Source organism: Meles meles, chromosome 2 (genome assembly GCF_922984935.1).
Source record: "Meles meles chromosome 2, mMelMel3.1 paternal haplotype, whole genome shotgun sequence".
NCBI lineage: Eukaryota > Metazoa > Chordata > Mammalia > Carnivora > Mustelidae > Meles > Meles meles.
Genome location: NC_060067.1, coordinates 130,787,157 through 130,814,555, shown reverse-complemented (window position 1 = coordinate 130,814,555; position 27,399 = coordinate 130,787,157). Strand labels below are relative to the sequence as shown.

The 27,399-nt window shown below is 40.0% G+C and overlaps 1 protein-coding gene across 1 annotated transcript in view; it reads left to right on the top strand.

The window, feature by feature from the left end:
• The window catches only part of C2H4orf45 (chromosome 2 C4orf45 homolog), a 48,512-nt gene extending 25,557 nt beyond the window's left edge, over positions 1 to 22,955 (top strand). Inside the window, exons 2-3 of the mRNA XM_045997415.1 lie at positions 21,657 to 21,846; positions 22,777 to 22,955. Coding sequence (XP_045853371.1) covers positions 21,657 to 21,846; positions 22,777 to 22,821 — 235 coding nt within the window. The 3' untranslated portion in view covers positions 22,822 to 22,955. The remainder of the gene's footprint in view (positions 1 to 21,656; positions 21,847 to 22,776) is intronic.
• The last annotated feature ends 4,444 nt before the right edge of the window (positions 22,956 to 27,399 follow it).

Sequence of the window (27,399 nt, the reverse complement as noted above, 5' to 3'; positions counted from 1 at the left end):
ACAGGATACTTCTGGAGTGAAAGAGAAAGATAATCAAACTGATCACCAAACAACAAACTAAAATGAACAAATCAGGCCAATCTATTAATAAATGTTATCATTAGTTAAATAAACGAAGTACATTGAAATAGTGTAGCAAATGCATTTATTAGAATTCTTATTATATTGTTAGCTAAAAACAATCAGTATAGAAATTTAGTATGGGATACAAATTTCATACTATACGGTTGAGTTAACTTCCCCAAAGTAGGAGAGAGGAAAGAGATGGAAAAGAAAAAAGGGAAAAATATGAAAATAAGAAATCAATTAAAATTAAATTAGATTAATATCTGACCAATAAGAGATCTAGAAAATAATCAGAGAAAACAGAAGGAAATCAATAAAACAAGAAAATTTCTCAGAAGGGAATAATATGAGTTTCCAAATTAAAAGGCTCCATCAAAGCGAAAAAAAACCCCATCCAAAACAAAATATATCAAGTCATGTATTACTGTGAAACTTTGCTATGATAGGGATGAAGAGACCATTTTAAAACCTTCAAGAGGAAAAACAGGATATATACAAATGATCTAGAATCCAAAAGGTGTCATACTTCTTGATAGCAATACTGAACTCCAGAAGACAATGGGGTATTGCCTTCCATGTCTGACAGAATATGACTTTCAACCTAGAATTCTATACCCAGCCAAATAATTAGAAGGAAGGTGGAAAAGAGACATTTTCAGGCATGTATTTAGGCACATATGTACTAAAAAAAAAATTGAACCTCAAGGTATTTTTTCCTAGGAAGCAAGCAGAGAATATTATCTAGCAAGATAATGGAGTTTTACATCAAGAAAAGACAAAAGAAGACAGAGCAAGAAACACATTTCCTTTGACAAGCAAGGGGATTCCAAAGATGGTGTTAAAGGAAGTACCAGAAATATGGCCATGCAGGGCCTAGGGAACTATCAAATCAGACAGGAACAGGACAAAGGGGGGCTTTAGAGAGCACGTTTACTGTATACAAAGAGTAGGTTAAATTCCAAAAGAACCAAATGAGCTAAAAATTGCTTACTTCTGCAGAAGAAAACTTTGGGACAGGAAGCAGGGAGAGAAAGGAAGTTTTTTGGTTTTTGTTTTTTACTATGAGCTTTTTAGTACTATTTATCTGTATTGTATATATGTACCTAAATTATTTCATTAAAATTGAAAAAAACTAGCACTATATTATGTACAATGTACAAGCATTTTATTTTGATAAAAGTAACACTAAATTACAATAGTCAACCAGAATTTTAGTAATTTGGGCTCCTAAGTTGAAAAAATTTCTGTCTAAAACTAAGACTTTTGGTATGAAAGAAATATTCACTGACCTGAACAAGCAGGGCTTTCTGTTTATTCAAAAAGGTGTAAGGTGTGCCTGTATTTGGCATTAGTGAGCGGGTACACAGAAAACTGCTTATTTTATTCCATAATGAAATACTGCCAAAACCAGTTGTTAAACTAGCACAGACTTAATGACAGCCACTATTTTAAAAATATATTGGTACATAGATGTGTGCTTTTTTTGTTGGAGTTGGTTTCCTCAAAATAGCCATAAATCTTGACAGCTATTTTTAAGGCTGTCTGTGCCTGACCCATTAGAGGGATTTCCATGAGCGTCAAGTAATAAAGTTCTGCAATTTTTGAGATAATCAGTACCTGCTTCTACATTTGCCCTCTCGGTCCATTACTTAAAAATTGTCTTTGCACTTCCTTCCACCAAACCTCCCTGTCCCACCCTTGTCTTCTGCTTTGTGGGGAGGGAGGCGGGCTCTTGCTGAAGCCGCACGTGTTGACAGGTCAACACAGAACTACCATGGTAGGCACTGCGTCAATACCACAACTATCCATTCAATAAATATTCAAGTGCCAACCATGTAGCAAGCACAGTGTGAGGCCTGGGGATTCAGGTTGAACCAAACAGACATAATTCCTGTGGTCCTTGTATCTTATTGTCAAGGCAGGACAGAAACAGCCAAGATATGATTGAAAATTTAATTGCGGAAGGTGTGATAAGAAATGCAGGATGCATGTAAATGTTTCTGGTGGAATGAATGAATATTCCTCATCACAGGTTGGAGCTCTTGAGCAACAGGGTAAAATGCAACTACTTTTTGAAAAATCTACTGTTTTTGAAAGAAAAGCTAGCCAAAGAGATGGTGTTGTTATTCTTAAGAAGAAACTTGATGCCCAGGAGGGGGAACATTTCCTTCATTTCAGAATGTGGCTCTTGACCATGCATTACTCTCTGGATAATTTACAAAAGATACAGATGATCTGATGAACCCTGGGTGTTATATACAACTCATGAATCATTGAACACCACATCAAAAACCAATGATGTACTACTATATATTGGCTAATTAAACTTAATAAAAAATAATAATAATAAAAAGAAAAGAAAGCTACAGATGTCTGACACATGTAAGAAAGAGACATTACTAATTCCCTGGCCTATCATCTATAATTTCTCAGTATATCAGAACTGTAGTTCTTAGAACCTCTTCAAGAGACCAGGGTTACCGAGAGAGCAGCTGCTGGGCCTAACAAAATGGTGTATGGCAATGAAATTCATGCATGGATGCAAACTAATAGTAAACAGATGAGCTAAAATTTGGGGCCGGGGCAAACAGAATTTATGCACTGAAAAGAACACAGAAAAACAAGGATGAAGTATGTTACAAGGACTCAGATTGTTTTTATTTTACTATTAGCGGTTCAGTTTCGTGAAGCCACAAATATGCCCTGATCATGGTAGTTTTAAACATTCTTACATCACCAACATTTACATAAATGGTGTACAGAAGATCAATAGTATCTCTTACTTAATATCTATTATATTACCAGGCGAAGCAACAGAATAATAATCACTCTAGTCCATTTAATATGTAGTACTTATTATCATTTCTGCTTTTCATTTTTTATTATTAATGTTCAATTAGCTATATGTTGGCTAATTGAACACAATCTTTTTTTCTTAAGTAGACCCCACCCCCAGCATGGAGCTCAGCAGGGGCCTTGAACTCACAACCCTGAAAATTAAGACCTGAGCTGAGATCAAGAGTTGGAGGCTTGGGGCTCCTGGGTGGCTCAGTGGGTTAAGCCTCTGCCTTCGGCTCAGGTCGTGATCTCGGGGTCCGGGGATGGAGTGCTGCATCGGGATCTCTGCTCATCAGGGAGCCTGCTTCCCCCCCTCGCCCCAAGCCTGCCTCTCTGCCTACTTGTGATCTCTGTCAAATAAATAAATAAAATCTTTAAAAAAAAAAAGTTGGAGGCTTATTTGCGACGATGTGGATGGAACTAGAGGGTATCATGCTTAGCAAAATAAGTCAATCAGAGAAAGACAATTATCATATGATCTCCCTGATATGAGGAAGTGGAGATGCAACATGGGGGGGTTGGGGGTAGGAAAAGAATAAATGAAATAATATGGGATCGGGAGGGAGACAAACCGTAAGACACTCTTAATCTCACAAAACAAACTGAGGGTTGACGGGGGAGGGGGGTTGGGAGAGGGTGGTGGGGTTATGGACATTGGGGAGGGTATGTGCTTTGGTGAGTGCTGTGAAGTGTGTAAACCTGGTGATTCACAGACCCGTACTCCTGGGGCTGATAGTACATTATAAGTTTATAAAAAAATTAAAAAATTATATTAAAAAAAAAAGAGTTGGAGGCTTAACTGGTGGAGCCACACAGACACCCCTCATTACCTCTTTTACTTTTCCTTTTAAGCCCACTCATAACTTCAGGTTCCCTTACCTGGAAGAGCAAGACTCTGAAACTGGGCAGAGTTGGGTTTAATTCTCTTATCTTATGAAATGTAGATGCTCTCTGAGCCTCAGTTTCAAGGGAAAGGGGGGAGTAAAAATATATATCCCATATATCCCATACATATCCCTTGAGAATAAAGAGTCAACGGAAGTCAAGCACCCAGCATGGATCTGACACGCAAAAGATTAACTTTCTTCCCCATTTTAAGAAAGTCCCAAATTGACCACAGAATTAGCTACTTCTGAAGGCTTTCTATTTGCTTTTGAAAACTATCACCTCAAAAGCGATAAATTCTAACTCTACTCTCTTCTATAAAATTTTCTCAAGGAGCACTAGACTGTTTTGAGGTACAATATTTGCTTTCTGCTTTAAAAAAATGATCATTAAAAAATTTTTTTTTTACCATCTTCCTGGTAAGGGGCCAAACTATTTCAAAGAATGTGAGTTTGGAGAAACTTTAGCTGTGAGTAGGGGTGAATTTATTATCTGTGGAATATCATTTCTCATCTATGTCATCATGAGGACTGTGACTGGTGCATTTCCCCAAACGTTCACTGACCACAGCGATGAGAAAGAGAGCTTCAGTGCTCAGGCGGGATATTTAAAAGACTGGGGGAAATAAAAAACAAAACAAAACAAACAAACAAAAACCTACAAGAGTCCCTGTAACAGGAATGTTTTGAAATTACTGATAATCAGAAGGAAAGCTCTTGTTTGCATAAGTTTTATTCCAAATTAAATAGTCTCCTTGATATTCAGAGAGGAAATACACTTTTCTAACTACTTTGGTTTATAGTCGTTACTTGGACCACTCATTTATTGAGTCAATCAACAATTATGTTTGGGATGTTGTTCTTTCCATCAAACAGCTCATAGCATAGTGGGGAAAAGAGACATACAGATAATTCTGAAACACGGACAGAGCAATGCTATAGCCATAAAGGGATATTACGCATATAACCCAGCACAGGGGTGAGAGAGGAGTTATGGGAAACTGTCAGTGGAGGAGTCTGAAAAGGTGAGGTTGGGCAACACAGGATGAGTAGGGTTGCAGAGAAGTGTTTTAGGAAGAGCAGATACTGGGATGCTTCAGTGGCTCAGTCAGTTAAGCTGCTGCCTTCAGCTCAGGTCATGATCCCAGAGTCCTGGAATCGAGTCCTGCATCCGGCTCCTTGTTCAGCGGGGAGCCTGCTTCTCTCTCTGCCTCTGCCTGCTTTTGCGCACTATCTCTCTGACAAATAAATAAATAAAATCTTTAAAAAAAGAAAAAAAGAAGAGCAGACACCAGTAATAGAAGTTCAGAAGTGATAAATAACATCGGTGGATGCCTAAATACTTCAGTGCTACTGGATCCCAAGTGTTATAAATGGTGGAGGGGCAAGTGAAGCCAGAATTGAGTCAGGAGTTAGATGAGTTCACTTTTAAGTTTTTGTTTAAATTCCAGTTAGTTAAGACACACTGTAATGTTGGTTTCAAGAGTTCACTCTTACTTCTGAACTTTAGAGGATGGAGAAGCCCAAGAAGGAATTTAAATTTACCCACCTTCCTTTTTATGTAGTGCCTGAAGTGATAAAGTCATGCTTAGATTTTGGATGGGGAATGGGTTTGGGGGGACATTACTGGAGATAGGGAAGTCCAGGCAGGAGTTTATCTGTCAGGTCCAGGAGAATGATGGTAATTTAGAGAGATGGCAGTTAAGATGGAGAGGAGGGGAAAAAGTCCAGAATTAACAAGGACAAAAATTGGCAGGACTTAGATGTTGGATGTAGGAGATGAACGTAATAGTGGAGGCAATGGGCTTCCAATTTCTAGTCTGAGTGAATGATTTGACAATGGACCAACTCAGACAAGCACAGAAGAAGCATCTCCATTAAAGGGAAGAAGGTGATGATGATGAGTTCAGGTGGATTGGAAGTACCTGTGGGACATCCAGTAAGAAGCAGATAGATAAATATGTGAAACTACATGAAAGAGCTGTGCCAAGGAGCTTTTTCTGTCATTATAATTATGTTGTATCTGAAAAAAATGCGAGTGGATGAGAATAGGGAAGACCAGAGAAAGATAAAATTGTAGGGAATTCAAACTCCTGCTGTTTGAAAAAAGAAAAGAGCCACGAAAGAAGGCATTAGAAGGTGCACCTGGTGGCTCAGTCCGTTAAGCATCTGCCTTCAGCTCAGTTCATAATTCCAGGGTCCTAGGATGGAGCCCAGCATCAGGCTCCCTGCTGAGCAGGGAGCCTGCTTCTCCTTCTCCTCCCTGCTTGTGCTCTCTGTCGCTATCTGTCTCTCAAATAAATAAATAAAATCTTAAAAAAAAGAAAAAAGACAGAAGAAAGGAGGAGAGCCAATAGAATCAGGTGTCCAAAGTGAAATAAGATGTTAATTGAAAAATGCCCACTGAAGAAAGTAGACAGAAAGTCATCAGAGACCATAATGAGACTAGAACAAATAGAACAATTTGGGAGAAGTAGAAGGAAGAGAGGGATGGAAGCTCCAGTAGAATGGGTTGAGGTATGAAGTGCTCAACAAGTACAGGCATGATTTTGAAAAATTTGGATAAGAAAGAAACTATGAGAAAATATAAATAGTAACTGGAGGAGATGAGGAATCAACTGTAAGTTTTCTTAGGTTAGGAGAAATGTTATCCTAGAGAAGTCTTCACTGCTTGGGGTGATGGGTAAGTGGTGATGCAGCTAGGCGTGAAATGGCCCGGGTCAATATGGAGACCCCAGATGAGAAAAACTCCCTCATTTCCAGAGACTGAAAGGAAGGAGAAATGGTTTCCTTGGCTATGTAGGTAGAGATGTTCTTGTACATGTAAGTGTGGGGTAGACATTGATGGTGGTGTTGAAGGAGTATAGATCTGATGGCCTCAGGTTTCTCGATGGACTCTTTTGTGTGCATATTTTTTATAATGGTAAAATATACATAACATAAAATACTATTTTAATCATTTTTATTGTACAATTCAGTAGTCCGTGAAGTGTTATGCAAGGCTCTGTCCTCTAGAGGACTAATGAAAATAGTGGGAATGAGATGCGAGTAGGAGTCTTGAGGAAATAAGGAAGGGCTAGGGTGGCTGTTGAAGATGTGCACTAAGGATAAATAAAAAGCTTGCTGCTCTGTAGAGTACTGAAGGCTCACGTGAGGTTGGAGACGACAGGTCTACATCAGCAAGGATATCCAGTGTCCCAGGGAAGAGTTATCCACCTTGACACAAGACCCAAGAAAAACTGGAATTGGGGCAACTGGCTCAACTTCTAGAAAAAGTAAAATAACACCTATACCTTATAACATACAATAAGGTAAATTCCAGATGGACTAAAAATTAACTATTTTAGAAGTTGAAATAGGAGCTCCTGGGTGGCTCAGTCATTGAACACCTGCCTTCAGCTCAGGTCATGATCCTGGGGTCCTGGGACTGAACCCTGCATTGGGCTCTCTGCTCAGCGGGGGACCTGCTTCTCCTTCTAACAGTCTCCCTACTTGTATTCCCTCTCTCGCTGTCTTTCTGTCAAATAAATAGATAAAATATTATTTTAAAAAGTGAAATAATATAGAATGAAATATACAGGAACATTCATATTATGTTTATATAGTCTGAGGGTATAGATGTCAGGCTATAACATTAAGCCACAGTTGAAAATTTATGAGCGTGTTTTTCATGACTTTGTCTTTTAATGTTGCCTCATACTTAAAATCCTCAAAAGCATCTTGTTTATACTCAAGAATTCTAATTCAATTTCAATAGTATCACCCCTATTCATTGTGCCAGTTAACCTATGGGCAAGTGTAATACCAAGGAAACAAGACAATTCCTGCCCTCAAGAAATTATCATATGGGGGGAAGAGACACATCAACAGATAATTACACTAGAGTATATTAGGATGCAGTGATAAAAATATTGAATCAATATTGATTGATTACCTATTTGTGCCTGGCTAGGTTTTGTGCTGTGTTTAGATACTTGAGAAAGTGTAACAATGAAGTGTCGTGCCTTTTACAATAGGGAGTATGTTAGGAGGCACAAGGAAAACATGTAACCGGGAAACAAAACTCTGTGGGAGGATCAGGAAGGCTCCATAAGATCCCCTGATCTTGAAGGATGGTTAGGAGTTAGCTTCTAGAACTGCTGTAGTGGGATTGCTATCACTTCAGAGATGGAGCTTCACCTATTCAGACACATTACCTTGGAGCACATTGCCACATATTTGACAAAAACTTTTCATTTCTGGCTTCTATAGCAATGCATAAAGACAGCAGGACTTCCAGAATGCTGCAGCTTGTTTTCCGTCTAGCAGCCTAAAGGCTAACTCATTAAAATTCAAAGATGAATTACATGGTGGGTGACAGAACAAATGTTTTCTTCACTGAGCCAAGCTAAGGCCTTGAGACAGTTTTTCCCAGAATCTAATTCACTCTTTGCAGCTGTTCAGTAGGACGTGACTTAGGCTTCACCTCCTCCCACAAATCTACCATGACACCTTCCAACCCTTTTTGTTGGAGGTCACTTGCGTATGGTAACAAGAAAAGAATAGGAAGACAATACTTGGTTTGACTTTGGAATCATGTGCATATCTTACAGGTAAGATATATATCTTACCTTCTATCTTACCTTTCATTTATAAAATAAATATAAAATCTTAAAAAAAAAAACAAACTAGATGTGTACCCAGTTGATGGTTTAACCTACAAAGAGGGAATATTCCAGGAGACTTTAAAGCACAGTCATCTGAGTACAAATATCTGGTGGGGTATACTCCAAGAACAAAAAGAACTGCAAAATGCTTGGTGAAAGTGTTGGTGGTGTTACTCTGACTCTGTTGTGGGTGTACTGTGGGATAAAGCAAATGAGCAAGAATGTGATGTTCTTATTCAATCATTCCCAGTTTGGTTGAGTACCAGGATTCCTGGAGTGGAAGAAGGGAAATACAGATGTTAAGATAAAGGAGCTGAAAAACAGTCCCTGAATTTGATTGGAAGATATATATATACACACACATATATGTATGTATGATTGTATGTATTTACATATATTTTTTCCTAGCTCTATCTACTCTGAAGGCCTAGACGTAGGAAGGAATTCAGTAGCTGTGAGCTCCTCTACTACTCAGATTCTGCTCTCTGTCTATCTATATTTGAGTAAGTTTTATACCCAATGTGGGGCTTGAACTCATGATGCTGAGATCAATCTTAGCATGTTGCATGCTCTACCAACTGAGCCAACCAGGCCCCTCAGATTCTACTCTTCAAATAACTTTTCCACTAAAAGGAATTGGGGCTTTTGGAGAATTGGAGAATTGGAGAAGGAGGAGGAGCTAAGAGATGAAACAGAACCTATGAATGAAAAGAAACTCAAAAGACTGATCAACCAATTGCAAGGTGTGACGCTTATTTAGATTCTGTTTCTAACAAACTATCAAAAATATAGGGTTTATGAGGCAACTAAGATTTTAAATGCTGAATAATGGTAAAATTGTTAAACTTTCTGGACAAATAATGGCATTGTGATTGTGCTAAAGAAAAACAGTTTTTAAATTTTTGAGAGTCATAACTATAAGATATGTCGTTTGGAGAGGGAAGATTAGTAAGTAGGATAGAGATGAAATAAGATTGGCTACCAATTGAAAAGATTTCAAATTGGGTGATTGGTACCCAGGTTTCTTTAAACTCTTTTGCCTATTTTTGTGTATAGTATATTCAAATCTCCAAAGTAACTAAAAAGAAATTGTATCAACTTTATCCTTAGTTAATGAAGGTCAAGATTCACCATCTGGATAGATAAAGCTTGTCCAAAACGAGATTGAGTCAATACTGTTGTAGTCTCCCAACTGACCTTCACCCGGATTGCCTCCAAGCAGCTGAAATATATGTTGTTCTCCTTTGTCCCCTTGCTGTTCTCTGATCCGCCCACAAACAAGTAAGGGATGCCCAGGAAAGCACAAAGAGAAACCTTGAACTTGGTATTTCAGAAGTCCTTAGCTGCTGAAATTGGCAGAATTTCCTGAATGTCTTATATAAAATCTCTCATATCTCTAGCACTAGGAATTATATTTAACATTCCTAAGAGGTGACCCTCATCAATCCAATATGCTGCATTTCTGGTAAGATTTTGGACAGCTGCCTCTGAAGTCATGTGCATGAGAAATAGTCACTTCATATAAATCATTTGAAAATACAGAATGGGAGTCAATAAACACCTCTGTGTATTTCTACACTGTGGACACACTCTTGGCAACAGGAACCTTTTGGAGGACATTTTTCTGCACAGGAAGACAACATGTTTGATTTTGATTGCATAACCCGTAGAACGGGAAGCCCAGCTGGGCCCCATAAGGGCAACCAGCAACGTGCTGGTGACATCACTGTGGCAAGGACAGCATTTCTCACATTCTGGAGCTCAAAGAAGACAATCTGGCAAAGCCATGAAAAAGTGTTCATTGAGGGTAATGCGAAATCTTTCTTGCTTCAATTAATTCTTTACTTCAATATAGTGGTAGAATATTTAACAAGCCTTTTGAATAAAGCAGTTGTGTTTCCTATGAAATAAAACAATAAATCAAATCAAACAATCGCAATCTGAGGTCTGAAGCATATGGTGTGTGTAATTTTACAAAACTGCACAAGCCTTTGATGCTCTCCTTCTAGAAGAAAGTCTGAGAGTGGGCTTTTTCTACTTAAAAGAAAAATATTCTTACAGTTAGCAATCTCTTTTGGTCTTTTAAAAATAGCTTTTAAGCAATAATCTTGTGTTGGAAATACGCTGGCAGCTTGGGAAGACTTCTCTTGTGTTTTCCCAAACACTTCTTTGAGAAGCAATTTCATTTGTATCCTTGAGACAGTATATGTTTCATACTGATGTGAATTACACACATTTTGTTTATGAATTTAAACAGCCCTACCTACTTTAGCAAAACAGTTTGTGCCCACAGATAAGCAAACCCATTTAAGAAGTTTAGTTTGGAATTGTTAATGACATAAGACTGATCACAGGCATTTTTGCAAGTATAAAAGACTCAAAGAAATATAAAAATGGTTCTACATTTCCTCATGAATGATAACTTCATCACGAAGCTGATTATAATCAAATAACCTCTCAGTAACCGTTTCATTCATTCATAGGCACAGCCGTAAATAAGCAATTGTTTATTCATATACTAATGTCCTTTTGCCATGTGTCCATTTTACATAGACTATCAGCTTTGTGTATGGCTTCCCAGAGAAACTGCTACATTGTGAAATACATACTAGGTATTTGGTCAAAAAACTCTAGATAAGACTCTAGTTGTCTAAAGACAGGGTTAACAGACAGAGAGCTCTGGATCTTCAGTGCTATAAATTACCTCAAATTGTCCTAATCATTCAGTTGAATATTACTTTGGACATTGATCTTAAAAAGGTTAAGTTACAACTCAGAGGTAGCCTGTCAGTTTTCCTAGTATCCAGAAGACAGAACATTAAACAAGTAGACATGGCACATGCCTTCCAGCTAAATCTCCAGAAGCTCCTTTGGCTATGAATTACTAAAAATTAGCTTCTTTCATTAGCCTCTTTTTCTTTCCACTCAGTAAGAATCTGTTGGGCAACAACTAACCTAGTATAAATTCTATTAGCATTAAATTTTTCTCTACTAATAATTGTTAAATATAATTGCACACTCATTTTGTTGGTTCAAATATGAAATACCCAGAACATGTCATGTTTTTAATCAGCTCTATGACAGTTGTTGATCTAGGATCAAATCCATGTTAACCCAGAGGATTAAGATAGGTCTTTTGGAATCAAGACACAACATCATCGTGAATGATTCTATAGGACCAGCGAGAGAAGGAAGATCAATGTGTAAGAAAGGTTGGACTTAACTAAACAAGGATATGGCTAAAGCTGATCTGGGGCACCCCAATTTCCTCAGTTCCTCCTTCATGGTACTACCCCTTCGAGATACATTCTCTCTAGAAGGGTCAGGTAAAATGCTTTATAGCGCCTCTCCCCAACCGTGTGCACTGGAAGCCTGGTCTCTGGTTGTGGAATAAAAGGAAACAGCAAGGGAGGGTCGAAGGGAGCATTTTCTCCGGCAGCTGGTGTCTCTGAAATCACACGACATATGCGGCTGCCTATGTCAGCAGGAACACCCACTCCATCTATGTAGAAGGCCAATTCAAAAAAGGAAAAATACAATGAAAAACATCTTTAAAGGCCTAATGGTAATTTCTTGGCACTTTCCGACTTTAGGTGTAGATGACACCATAAATTCAGAAAGATCTTTCAAAAACAGGGGTCGTATTTTCTTGCGAATGTTCCAAAGAGAAAAATAACAGGGAGAGAAGGCTTAGTCTCCCAGAAAGCAGAGATCCTGCCAAATGGTTTCTAAATGTGTTTCTCAAAAATTTCCATGTGCCATCAACGGCTTTTGAGTACTTCTGGAAGTGGAAAGAGCAGAAATCAATGGTCCTGTGAGAAAGCAAATATTTAAGGTAACTAACGTGCTGAGAATATAGGTCGTCACCCTATACGCTGACAATATATGGTCATTCAGTCACCATATATGGTGACCAGATACAGCACCAGTCTCCTCACAGGCTAGAGAGGCATGCTCCATCCCTATGACACTACACAGAAAATACTGAGGCCCTCAAGGGACACTTCCACATATTTCTCTATTTGAAACTCAAGCGAGTAACTGTTTTCTGGGTCTATATTAGGCGACCAGACTGACTCACTGGAACCTAAACAGTTAGTAATTTGTTTCCTTAACTGTGGAATCCAGAAGACTGTAATTTTACCACTTATTAGCACTATTTTTAGCCAACCAGAGGGAATCCAAAAGATGTCCAAGTAGTGGAAAAAGCTTCACTCCTGGGCAAGACTGATGCTGGGTGGTCAATATCCAGAGTAACCAGTTATTTTGATCCATTTAAGTAAACAGATTAATTCAGGCTGGTTATTTCGCCAACATACTGAGACTTCATTGACTTGTTTGGTCATGAATCAAAGTGGCTGCCCTAGAGCCTCCTATGGGTCCAACTCTAGTCACAAAAAGGCGGGAACCCCGAAGACCAAACGGAGCCCCACCCCTAGCAGAACCCTGTCCTCAGCTCTCCAGAGTATTTTCTCTGGCAGAAGAGTCTAAATGAGAGTTGTTTGTCCCCTCAGTTTTAGACAGTTACATAAGCGGGGCCCAGCCAGTCACTTCCTAACTTAGCGCTGAAGTCTGTTTTATCTTCTCAACCCATTTCTATGCTGCCCAGGCTGCGAGGACAATTTTGGTCATCTTCCAAGTAACCAACAATTTTTAAGGAAAACTCAGACATGTTTTATTATAAAAATAAAACACGCTTGCAGTTTAAGAAATTCAAACAGCAACAGGGAGAGTATGAATTTAAATCAATTCCACCTCACACCAAACCTCCTATCATGTACCATCACAGACCCTCTCGCTAGAGATGATGATAAAGCATTTTTTTAAACTGTCTTTAGAGAAGCAACCAAAACTGACTGAAAACATGCTCTGTGTCAGGAACTCTGCTAGACATTGAAAACACAAAAAAGTAGGAAACAGTTCCTTCCCTTTACTTACAGATTTACTGAGAGTCACCACGACGACACCAAGTATAATCAGTATGAAACGCAGTCATAGTAGCACGGGGAACAAAGGAGGGCATGACTGCGGCCCACTGTGGAAGGTCAGGCTGCTATTCAGGAAAGCTTTGTAGGAGATGTAACATGAGCTACATTATGAAGGCTGCTTGGGAAATGAAAAGGAGGGCGTAGAACTAGAGCTGGGAAAGGAACACCCAGCCAGGAGGAATCGTATAAGCAAAGGCATGGAGGAGTGAACCCTTACGATGTGCTGAGGAAATGACTAGGAGTCTGGTGTAGCTCAAACAGGGTACTGGTTTAGGGGTGTGGTGGGAGGCAATACTGGAATTGCAGCACAGGGTCCAGACTGTGTACTATTGCAAATTCCATGCTAAAGATTTTTGTGCTTAATTCTGTAGGCAACAACTGTTGTTTTTATGTTTTTAAGTAAGGAAGTGATATAATCAAATCTGTGTGTTAGAAAGGATACCTGGCACATAAGGGGTATAGAAAACTGCTGAATGGACGAGCAGCGAAAGGGGAGCCCGGGGGAAGGAAGACAAGTTAAGTGATATTGTCATTATCACAATGAAGGGAGCCAGAATTACAGAGGTGGGGACTATGAGATGATTTACAGAAAAACTCAGTGACACTTGGCAACCAATTAAATGTGGAGGAATGGAGGAGATGGAAAAATCAAACGCAATTCTGATGGTCTCTTCTGGGTGGTTGGGTTTTTGGTTAAGTCATTGACCAAAACAGAAATACAGGAAGGAAACTGTATTTGAGGGAGATAGGAAATAGGGAGATGGGGAGATAAGTGAGAAATAATAAATGGCCAACACTTTATTGAATTTTTACCATGGGCCAGATACTATTTTAAGTGCTTTATAAGAATTAACTCATTTAATTCTCATTTAACTCTCATATTTTAATAGTATCCCCATTTTACAGATGAGATCACATAAGTTTATAATCCAACAACTCTGAGTTCAAGTCCCAGCTCTACGCTTTTTAACTGTTTGATCCTGGATAAATTACTTAATCAATCTAACCCTAGATGTAAAAAAGCAGAAAATGATATCTACCATATGGGATTATTATGAAAATTAGCAGTAATACATATCAAGCAAATAGCATAGTGTCTAGAAGCTTATATATCTTAATGAATGCAAGAAATTATTACTAGCTATGAGATATTCTGGCACTATGATCAGAAAGGAGCTTGGAATTTCTGTTTAAGTTATAGAGGTGAAAGCAGAAATTTCAAACATGAGTGTATTGATGTTGGTTGGGTCACTGGATATAAATGCCATTTCCTGGTTTGGAGATGGGTGGTAGTATACCAAGAGATGAGACTCAAGGATGGAATTCTGGGAGAATACCAATGATAAAGGAGCAAAAAGAATAAGGGATTCTTCTAAAGGAAATGTAGATGAGGTAATATAAGAGGAGGAGAGACATAAAGAGAAGAGCTCTAGAAGCCCAAGTGGAAAAGTGGGAGGAGGATAATGTCAACAATTGCAAAAGCTTCTGGGAAGTCATACTAGAAAGTCTGAAAAGAGATGATTTGATCTGGCAGATGGAAAGGAGGTTGCTGTTGGCTGAAGTAAGAATCATCACAATGAAGTAATGGTAACACAAAATAGAATGCAGTGTATGGAGGAGGTGCAAATGAAGAAATGGAAGCAAAAGACACAGGCAATTTCTCCTTAAATAGTTAGTCTCCATTATACTTTAAAATGATTTAGTTTAGGAAGCACTTTGGGAATGGTGCAGTAAGTACCTCCAAAAATCTGTTCCTCCAAGAAGAAATAAGAGCAGTGGCAAAAATTGTGAAAATTAATTTTTTTTCAAAGCACTGGAAGTTAATAAACAAATATTTCCAATAATCCATGAAGTATTTATTTAGGAAAAAGCACTGAAAAAAAAAAAAGAAAAAACACTGAATCTCAGAAAGAACAATGATCTTTGGGCATTTTAAATTTAAATTGCTCTATTCCCCAGAAACAAACCAAGAAACAGACTCTTAATTATAGAGAAGAAACTGATGGTTACCAGAGGGGAAGTGGGTGGGGGGATAGGGGAAATAGGTGATGGGGATTAGAGTATACTTATGATGACACTGAGTAATGTATATAATCATTTAATCCCTATATTGTACCCCTGAAACTAAGAGAACTCTGTATGTTAAGTATACTTGAATTACATTAAAACCTTAATAAAAAATATAAAAAAAACAAATTGCTCTATTCCCATCCTTCCTTGCCAGCTCCATGGTTGCCTTGAAAAAACCAATAGCCTCACAACCATAGTAGCTGTGAAAACAAGCAGCCTATTAGTCACTGGAGGGGAACCATGGGTTTGAAGTTCCTTGAAAAGTATCATACTCAGAGAAATGTCACATTTGATCCATCTTGCAAATCTCTGGAAAAAGCCCATTCTTAGGGCTTGTCATTATTTGACCTGATTCTGTGTGAACAGCTCTATCTTATGGGGATTCAAAATCATCAGCAAAATTATCAGTCAAAAATCATCAGCAGTAACTGTTTAATACCACAGCTGCCTGAGGGGACACCACCAGTTGGGCAAAGGAGTGCATTAAAAATCTTAAAATGAAAAATTGGGAAATGAGACATCCATAGGGGATTTTGAAAGGCTCCAACATATTCTTGGAAATATAGAAGGCTACGAACGTGTGCAGTGCTGTGCACATGCTCAGGAAAAACACGAGAAGGTCCTAATCTCTCACCTATGGCTAATGTTGAAACTCTATGCAAGTAGGAAATGAAGGCTAAGGTGGAGTTGTAAGCTGCCTGCCAGAGCATTGAAGGTATGCCTCAACACACACAAAGGCCAGAAGATGTATTGATTTGAGACATTTAAGGAAATTTCTACCCGACATTAGCTGACCACTAAGCTAACCAAGCAGAAAATTCAGGAGGCACACATGACAAAATTTAGACAATTAGTCCGAGAAAGTCATTAAACAACTGCCAAAAAACAACAAATAGCAACAACACCAAGCTCTAGGGAGGGGAAAGACATCTCATTTCCAGAATTGACACATTGTATTATTTGAACTGTTAATTTTTTAACAAAGAATGATGAGACAAACTGTAGTAGTTCAGAGTAGGGTGAGAAAGACTGCAAGAGGCCTCCTGGGCTGGGGTGTTGGGTACCAAATGGGGTGAGGAGAACATGCACAAAGTGGAGAGGGGGGTGGTGGTAGCAGTGAGACATTGGTTATCGACAGGAAAACCAGTCAAATAAGTAAATACATAAAGAGAATGGTTATCAGGTTTCTCACTGTAGGAGAAGCGAGCTACAAATATGGAAAGGGAAAAAAGTAGAACCAACACCCTAATGAATCCTGGGTAATGTTATCTGAGAAGGTTGTGTGACAGTGACACCTCAACACTAAGAGGAATATCTAGCACCTGGATCTTGGTTTGTAAATACCATTTTCCACTAAAAGGAACCAGAGTTCCTTCAAGAAATGGACTATTCCAGGCCTGGAGAAAGGAAAGATGAACCTGGAATATCTTTTCGTTTTGAAAAGGAAACGCCCAAAGAATGATGGGGGCAATCAAAAGGACACAGAAGTGAGTTTAAAAGAGATCCCTCTAGCTGAATCTGGGACAATCTGAGCATCAAAATGAATGTTATGAACGGATCATAGCCCACTGCACAAAACAGGAAAATCCTGAGTCCATACTGATGTTAATTAATTAATTGAATATTTGACATGGAATGAAGTTTTTACATAAATTCAAAGTATTTTTGAATATCGAAATACTGAAGTACTTCTGAATACAAAATACCAATAACGAATGGGAATAGTAATTTTACAAAGGAGAAGCCTGGCAGATACAACCTCCATCAAGTGACCTTAGTGACCCTCGCCAGTAACGGGACAAATCACACCATCGCCATCCTGTGTTATTCCTGCCTGAGGATGCACGGCCTGAATCTAATTAAGAGAAAACGTAAGATAAACCCAAACCGAGGGACGTCTACAAAATAACTGGCCTGTGTTCTCCCAAAGTACCAAAGCTGTGTGAAAGTCACAGGAAGATTGGGAAAGGATTTCAGATTTAAGGAGACTAAAAAGATGAGAAAACCAAATGCGATGTGTGATTCTTAAATTGATCCTTTTGCAAAACAGACATTATTGGGAAACTGGAATGGTGTCTGAGAGGATTAGGTAATAGCAATACAAACATGTTAATTTTCTGATTTCCTCTGCTTTTCCTTGATGTTTTATTGGGGAATAATTATTGACATACCTCCTTGCATAAGTTCAAGATGTAGGGCATGATGGTTCAATTTACATATATTATGAAATGATTACCAAGTAGATTCAGTTAAAATCCATCAACTCATGTGGATACCAAAAAAAAAAAAAAGAAAAAAAAGAAAAGAAAAGAAAGAAAAACAAATTCCTTTGTGAAGAGAACACTTAGAATTTACTCTCTTAGCAACTTTCCTATACATCACACAGCTGTGTTCGCTTTAATCGTCATGCTGCCCATGACATACCTAGTGCTTCTGTATCTTGTGCCTGGAAGCTTCTACCTTTTGTCTGCATTCCTCCAACTTCCACCCCCTCAACTCCCACCTCTGCTTACAAGTCTGATTGCTTTCTTTCCTATGAGTTTGGTAGTCTTTCTTTTTAGATTCCACATATAAGTGAGAGCAAACATTATTTGTCTTTCTTTGTCTGACTTATTTCACCTAGTGTAATGTCTTCAAGTCCCCTCCATGTTGTCACAGATGGTAGGATTTCCTCATTTTTTATGGCTGACGAATATTCCATTGTGTGTGTGTGTGTGTGTGTGTATAAAAGAAGTTGTGATATATCACAACTTCTTTATTCCTCCATCCATCGAGGGACATTAACGTTGTTTCCATGTCTTGGCTACTGCAAATAATGCTGCTGTGAAACTGGGAGAGCAGATACCTTCCTGAGCTAGTGTTTTTGTTTCCTTTGGATATATTCCCAGACGTGGAATTGCTAGACCATATGGTGGTTCTATTTTTAATTTTTTTTATGAACTTCCATACTCTTTCCATTGTGGCTGTCCCAATTTGCATTCTCACCAACAGTGCATGAGGGTTCCCATGTCTCCACATCCACACCAACATTTATTATCTTTGTCTTTTTGCTGATGGCCATTCTAACAGGCATGAGGTGAAATCTCATTGTGGCTTATTTGTATTTCCCTAATGATTACTAATGTTGAGCAGGCTTCTCATGTGCCTCTTGGCCATTTGTCTATCTTTGGGAAGATGTTTATTCAGGTCCTTTGCACATTTTTAAATTGGATTATTATTTCTTGTTTGCTACTGAGCTGTATAAATTATGTTGGAGATATATTTGGGATATTAACACCTTAGCAGATATATGGTCTGCAAATAAATTTTCCCATTCTGCAAGTTGTCTTTTCACTTTGTTGATGATTTCTCCTGTCGTGTAGAAGCTTATTAGCTTGGTGTAGTCCCACTTACTTCGTTTTTGCTTTTATTGCTTGTGTTGATTTTCTCCGATTGTGTTAGTTATGTTGAGGTTATGTAGAATGTCCTTATTGGTTGGAATTAACACACTCAAGTATTTGGGTGATGAGTATCATGTCATACTTTCAAACTGTTCATGAAAAAAAGCTCTTGTAATGTACTTCTACTTTTTTATAAGCTTGAAATTGTTTCAAAAAGAAAAGAATCTGACCCTTAGGGGCCTACTTAACATAATAATAGTAAGATTGTTACACTAACAATCTTTGTTACCTATTTTGGTGCGTGTGTTTGCCGCTGTGTGCTTGTATAACCTCAAATCATTGCTGATGGCCTAGCGTTTATGCCCCAAATCATTCTGGAGCTAAACCTTCTGCTCCTGGATTTACCTCTTTCAACTTTTGTGGCTCAGTTGTAAGTTCAATATAGTGTGTGTAAATCTCCACAGTTACTGTGTCTATTATTTTTATAAGACTTTTAAATTCATTGAAACACAACTAATTTTTAGCTTTCCATTGTTCCTGGGGATTCAAGATTCAGGGACAGAGGATATTCTGAAATTAAAATAGAAGATTATAAAAAATTGACTGCATACAAGGATTTTCCTTTTCTATTCAGTATAATTATTTCTGCGATACATTATTTTTGTTAATGTGTTTCAAGCTTTCATTTAAATGTAAGTGTAATATTACCTTCAGTTGTAATACATTATTTTTATAGAAAATATGGCACATTTGCATGAAATGATTCTCTTATGAATCATTAATCAAGCTATTATAAACTATAAACAATACTTGCCCCATACATTTTACTCACTAGCTCTCTCGTTCTTTAAACTTTCTTGGAATTATTCCCAGCTATTAATATGTGTTTGTAAATAAAAGCACTCAGACAAACCAGACTGTGATCTGCTCCTCCACACCTGCTGGTGGTGGGAGGGAAAAAGAGGCTGCAGGAAGGACGCCTGGGCGGCTCAGTTAATGCTCAGTTAAGTGAGCGTCTCCCTTAGGCTCAGGTGGTGATCGGGCCTGGAGTCCTGGGATTCAGTCTCAGGTGGGACTCCCTGCTCTATGGGAAGTCTGCTTATCCCTCTCCCTCTGCTCCCTGCTCTTGGTTCTCTCTCTTGTTCTCTTGCATGCTCTATTTCAAATAAACAAAAATAATCCTTAGAAAAAAAGAGGGAGGCTGCAGAAGCAGGCAAGTGGAAAAGAGTAAGAGGGAAACATAACTCAGCTTTGATCTCCTCCCTCTCTTCCTCATTACTGCACCCATCACAGACTAGCTGAGTGTCCAGGTGAGTCAGGCCAGGTAATGAGCACTAGAGATCCTGTGATGAAAGAGACATTCCAGGCTCTTTAAGGAGCGCTGAGTTCAGAGGGAGAGAGACTGCTCCACTAGACATTTAAGCAGACGCTGATAGTTTCTACAAAAGAAGTCCAATGCAATGTGCTATCAGAGGAGAAAAAATGCTACCTGACAGGAATAAGGAAGGAGTCTTTCCAGAAAAGGTGAGGTTTAAAGCCTTGGCTGCAGTTTGTCAGAAGAGGAGGAGGAGGGAGGGAATTACAAGCAAAAGGAAAAGTTGCAGCAGAAGGCTGAAGGTCTGAAAGCCTGACTTCCTCAGAGCTCACCGAGGGACGGGTGAGCGCACAATGGAGTGCTGTGTGGGTGTCTGGGAAGAGGGAGGCGCTGAGTACAGACCAGAAAGGCCCACATGGGCAAACCATTTTAAAAAAGAAAACAGATGAAAAACAAACAGCAGCAGCACACACCCTTGTGTGCTGTGCTAAGGAATTTGGACTTCATTCTGAAGGCTATGGAGTGTCAGCGAGGGTTGCTGGAGAACAACTGGGTCAGCTCCTGCCCAGTGCAGGGATCTGTGGTTCTAGGGAGTGGGAGGGAGTGTCCGACCCCCAGGGCACTGTGAGAACGGCTGGTTCCCTCCCTTCATCTAGCTCCCTGCTCAAGGGATACCTCCTCCTCCTCAGCCCACCCCAACAAAAACAGCATGCCTGGCATTTTCGATTCCTTATCTGGCTTTGGTTTTCTTCATGATACTTCCCAAATACTTGACTTACCTGTTTGCTGTCTGCCCGTTATTGCTGTCTCCCTACCACCTCGTCGGGTGCCAGGCATACAGTAAAGGCACCTACCTTCTCAAATGAGCAAAGGGTAAGGCAAACTTGCCAAAGAACTTGGTCCAAAGAACTTGGGAACCCATAAAGCTCAGATGCTAGGAAGGGAAATTTGCAGTGACCAAGAGGCTCTGAGCACTCAGGGAAAGGGAGGGTACGGTAAGAAGCTCCAAGAGCTTCTTCAGAACACAGGCTTCCAGATGAGATGGCAAATCCTGTCTCCTTTGATCTTTTTCGCTTTTCCCCCAGGGCGGTCCTTTATAATGGGAAGGCAGAACTTAGTATTCTAATTTAGGGATGTTGGAACCTAGATAAGGATCTCAATGGGGAAAGAGAATGAAGGAGGATCAGTTATGATACAGGGGTGAATTCATCAACAAGGTTCCTAGATTAGTATCTATCCTGGGTGGTAGTTTCCTGAGCCTCCACAGCTGCACAGCTGTTGGAGGAGGCAGAGTCCGGAAACTTCTTAGAATACTGGCTGATGGTTCAGGTCCCTAACTTTCTCCAGCCACACAGCTAAAAATCACCTGGAATCACGAGGGAACAGACAAATCTCAACTATCTGAAAACTAATGGACTTGTTTCTAGATCTTTCGAATTTGAGAACCAACCATTTTGTTCCAATTTCAGGCAACCAAAACCTGACATTATGGATATGCAAGGAAAATACAGTCGTGGTTCTATCGCCTGGCATATGGGGGATTATGAGAACATCAATGAGAGAAATTCCAGAAGATCTGTCCTTGTCAGGCAGAGCACAACAGCGTTGCCAAGAGCTTCCAGATCACCTAAGTTGCCCAAGGTGCCAAGAAAGGAGGAGGTACCATCATTTGCTTTTCTGAATCATCACAGAAAACATCGAATTATTTTAAGATGAATTAGAGAATGCTATTTAGTAGCACTACTACTAATAACCAGTTTTATAGCTCCTTGTAACCTACTGGAACATTTTGGAATTAATACTGGATTTCCACAGTAATGTCTGTACTTTGGGTAGGTGGGTATTATTCCCATTTTATAGCTGAAAAAAACAAGAGGCTGTAGAGTTCAGTCCTTACAACTACTTCTTTGTCATATGAGTGAACCTGAAGAGAATGGCCATCTCCTTGATTTGCAAAAGCTGAGAAAGATCTCAGTGTGTGAAATGGAGGTAAACCTATAGCCATGTCAAAACTCTTGCAGACTGGTTAGCCAAGTAAGAGTATACTTGCTCAAGTGTTTCCCATTGCTATCTATGAAATCTTGAGCAGGTTGTATAATTTCCCTGTATGGCTTTTAAATTTTTTTAATTTTTAATTTTTTTAAAGAGCATTTGATTTTCCACTCCTTACTTTTAATGAGGGTTTTTTTTTTTTTGAAGATAATTTATTTATTTGAGAGAGGAAGAAATCACAAGCGGGGAGGGGAGGGCAGAAGCGGGGCTTTGGGCTTGATTCCAGGACCCTGGGATCACAGCCCGAGCCTAAGGCAAGATGCTTAACCAAATGAGCCACACAGATGCCCCCCTTTATAGGTTTTTTTAATAAGTAAAATGGGGAGTTAGTATTTCTACTAAATATCTGATAAAGTGATCATGAGAGTTAAGTAAAGAATGAATAAATATATGTGAATCAGCAACTATTTCCTAGGGTCCTTTAGCATAACCCCACAGCAAAATGCACTTTGTAGTCATTCTATATGCAGTATTACTAAGTTTCATGATAGAAAGGGAAAGGGATTGGAATAATTCAGACCTTCTTATTTCCCACAGGAGAGAGTCTCCTTGCTCCATCCAAGAATCTTGCCGACTCCCTAGAATATTGCTTGCCCTCTGTCACTAGAGATCTGATTCATTAGCAATTAATTATATCTATTTGAAACATTCTGTGAGGGAGCCATGGAAGTCCTCCTTGGTAGGTCCTGACCCCAGGGACACTTTGTATTAAAAAAAAAAAAGGAGCAGTTCAGCTGCTAACATTCCTCTGTGGTCTGATTTTTGGGCTGGGTCCAAATGAAATGATTTATTGCAATGGGTGTGCAGGAGGCTTGGGCTTGTTACTTTCCATCATTGCACTAATTTTGTGTAAAGCTATCATAGATTGAAAAAACCCAAATGCCTCCTTCTATCATTCACTAAATCCAATTGAGATATTTTTGTGCATTAAAAAAAATCTATAAAAAGACTTTCATTTCAGAATGATTTCAAATTTATAGAAGAGTTGCAAGAACAGTACAAAGTGAACTTCGAAGAGTCCATTGTTTATTTGCTTTAATGCTTTCTTTCTAAATGTGTACGTGTGCATATATACACATAAACACACGCACATATTTGTTTTTCCAAATCATTTGAGGTAAAGTTGCAGACATGATTCTTCTTTAACCCTAAACATTTCAGACTGTATTCCTAAGAACAAAGATGTTCTCTCAGTACAATGATAAGATCCACAGTTTAACATTGATACCGTATTATTATCTATAGTTCATAATCAAATTTTAGTAATTGATCCAATAATGTCCTTTGTATTTTCTTCTCATCCAGGAGCCAATCTAGATTTATACATTAAGTCCTCATGTCTCTTCAGTCTTGGTTTTTTATAACACTGACATCTTTAAACAGTACAGACCAGTTCTGTAGAATATCTCTTAATTTGGGTTTATCTGATGTTTTTCTCCCAAGTAGATTGAGGTTATATGTTTTTGGCAGGAATCTCAGCTAAGTCACATTATGTCATTCTCAATGCATCACATCAAAGAGGCACCTGATGTCAGTTTAACTCATTGTCAGGAAGCTTAATTAAGTACCTGGTCACATCTTTTCCCTTCCTAGAGATCAACAAAATACTATATTACCCCAAATAATCTCTCTTTTTATAAACTAGGTTTTCTTCTAAATTTCTAGATACATGTTAGAAACTTGTTCCCTAAGTCCATTTCTTGGACCAGCCCACAGGATTTTTGTGAATGATACTTCAATATGTACTCAAGCTGCCCCTCTGTAATAGAAGTCCTCTTCAGAGAAAATAACATGAAGCAAGTGTTCTTGTATGTTCCAAAGCAAGTAACGAATACAATGTGTGTAAAGCCTCCAACATATTGCTTTACACTGGCCCCCAACGAGTGGCTGCCATGACTATGCACTGTACATAGTGGCGATGTCAGCACATTTTCCGTTCTTATGCTGAAGGAATCCAAGCCACGCATGGACAGCAGCCTCAATAGAGTAGATTAAATAACTGTCAATGGTATTGGGCGCTTGAGGGAAATCCTTCTTATGAAGATAGATGGCTGAAAATGGGGATATTTCATATTCACATTCTTGAGTTTGGACCTTTACTTATAACTCTAAGTTTGGAGCTTAATTACAATGTTTCTAAAAGTGCAATTTATGATATTTAACAGTATATATCATTTATGTATTCATTTATCCAAAACAAAATGCTCTCAAAATTGGGCACATTTCTAAACTGCTTCTTCTACTATATTTCCCCAGTTTTTAAGTTTTTTTAGTTTCAATTTCTATCTGATAGTATATGTTATTTTCCTTTCTTGACTTTTGGTTCAATTTTTTCCTCACATAAATAATAGCTACTTATGTGTTGTCAAATGTATGTTACTTACACTTTTAACCCCATCCGTTCCTATCTCATTTCTTGGCTTGCAGATGTTCTCCCTGCCCGCTTGTCATTCCAATACGTGGACACAATCTCAGTGATGGGTACTTCCTTTTCCTCATCCATTCACTCACATCGAATCCTAAGGCAATAATTCTCAAATTTAAAAATGCATATCAATCGTTTAGGAGTCGAATGAAGGCACAGATCCTCAATCAGTTGGGCTGGGAATCTGCATTTCCATGGAACTCCCAGGAAAAGCAGCTGTTGTTAGTCCAGGACCTGAGTGACAAGGTGCTTGAGGATTTGATACTGAATTGTAGTTTGAGCTATGAACAGGAGGAGCTTGGACCAAAGGGGAGAGGGAGACAAGGAAGGACGGACAGCTGAGCAAAGGTAACACTAATGTAGTGCTTTTGGTTTAATCCAGATGAATAATAGCATGCAAAGAGCAGTATCTGGTGAGGAGGCTGGGAAAGAGGAACCAGCTGGGGCATTTGAGTGTCCAGTGCCAAGGAACTTGGATTTTACAGGGCTGACTTTCAAACAGAAGTTTATAGTGTTAAGCTTTCATTCCGGAGGGGTTCAGACATCAGCCTGGAAGATTGATTAGACCTGTTTGATATGACAGGGAGACGAGTTTTGAGGCATTTTGGTAACTCAGTTGAGAAATGAGGAATTAAAAGAAGGCAAGAGAAAGGAGAAAAGATGATGCATTTGAGACGCAGAGAAAGCAGACTCGACAGCTCTTTCTATGGGAACAGAAGTGGAGGCCAAACTGCACTGCAGTTTGTGAGCCATGGGGGGAGGCAGGGGGCAACAAGTAGACAATGAGTAGGAAGCAAAGAAGTGAGGGCCCAATAACCTCTCCAGAAAACACAGTTGTCGAAGGGAAGAGAGATTTGGGATCAAGATGAGGCAGGGAGACACAGGGCAAAACATGGGAGAAACAATTTCTGTCTATACTTAGAATAGAAAAAGTCTGTAGATTGAGCACATACAGATGAGAAAAAGGAACAATAACTGATGTCTTGAGGTCCCCAGAAAGCAGACGGGACGTAGAGCTCTAGGAATTAACATACAATGGCGGGACTAATCCTTTACAGGAAGGGGGCATTTTCCTCCCACTCTGAATGACTGTCATCTCCTTTCTTGCCATCCCAGAGGGTTATTTCTCACTCATGCTTTTCCTGTCAGCCAGTCAGACAGGAATCTGTGCCGTGTTAGAGATCTTTGCTTCCAAGTCTACTACTTATAGTCTGGTGTGACAATATTCTGACTACCCACTCCTTTTGGGGGGACATCCTATACATCATCTGACCGACAGCTGAAGTACCTGTTATCAGTCAAGCTTCTCCCAAGAAATAGAACCAAAGAGATGGACAGATAGACAGACTGATTGATTTGAAGGACTCACGATTTTCGAGTCTCGCAGATGCAAAATCTGCAGGGTAGGCCAACAGGCTGGAGGGTGACGTTGCAGCTCAGGTCCAAAGGCAGTCCGGAGGCAGAATTCCCTCTTCATTAGCGACATCAATCCCTTAAATCCTTCAAGTGTATGGGTGAGGCCAACCCACATAATGGTGGGTAATCTACTTTACTCCAAATCTACTCAGTTAAATGTGAATATCAAGGATCCCCACGGTGGCCTGCAGGGGATGAGGGCGGGAGGCTCTGGAGGTGGACACCCCCGTCCCCGCCCCGCCCCGAGTTTCCCGGCCCAAGGCAGGAGGGCTGGCGTTGTGGGTGCTGTAGGAGCTGCAGGATGAGAGCAGTCCTCAGGTTCCAAGAAAGCCTTGGGGCCAGAGCAGCGCATCCGCGACCAGAGCATTCCTCGCACGCCACCAGGCAGAGCGCGACCTGGGGCCGGGAGCGAACTAGGGCGGGGGCGGGAATGCCTGACTGTGCGCGGGTCTCCACGCCACCCACCTGCCCTCCTGCCTTGCGTCACTGAGCCCCTCCCTCTCTTCCCTGGCTTCTGTTTCTTTCCTTGGTTGGTTCTGCGCCAGGCCTGAGGTTAGCCGTGAGGACTGTGAGCCTAGCACCGCGGGGGCCCTCAGCCTCCTGGACTCTTCAGGTCTGTGCCCCCCTGCGGGGAGAGAACCCTGTTGCACAGCAGGCGAGCCAGAGGCGCGGCGCTGCAGGCTTCAGTGTCCTTTTGGATCCTCAGGACCCTAGAGCAGCTTGAAGCTATTATCACCCTGACTTCACAGCTGTGATAACGGAGACCAGAGAGGCTGAGAAATTCTTCCAGTGTGTCCCACAGCTAGTAGGCAGCCGAGTTGGGATTTGAACCCAGGCAGCCGATCTGCGACCTTCACCCTGTCCAAAGACACCACCTGTGAAGAGTGAAGCCTTAAGAAAAGGACATAGACCTCGGAGGGGAGAAGGGTTGCTGGTAGGACACAGGGGTCTGCAGGAGGGAGGCCTGTAACACGATGGTTTTGCTGAAGGCAGATAATATATGGTGCTGGCCTGACCCTGCTGTGGCTCTTGGCTCTGTGACTCTCCTGGGCCTCGGTTTTCCCTCCCTCCTGTGGGGCAGGGGATGATCACTCTTTCACTTGTTCTTGGGGGAAGCACAGAGTTTAGCAGGGCTCTACTTTCCTGACGGGTTAACTCTGAAGCTCTCTGTGGCTATCAATGCCCGGCAGGAGTCGGTCCTCAAGTAGCAAACTCTCTGGAGAAACAGTGTTTTTGTCAATCACTTCCCTGAACCTTCATATCCTCACTAAAAACCAGGTCCTGATAAAACCTGACATGGCCTGGGGTGGGGGTGGGAG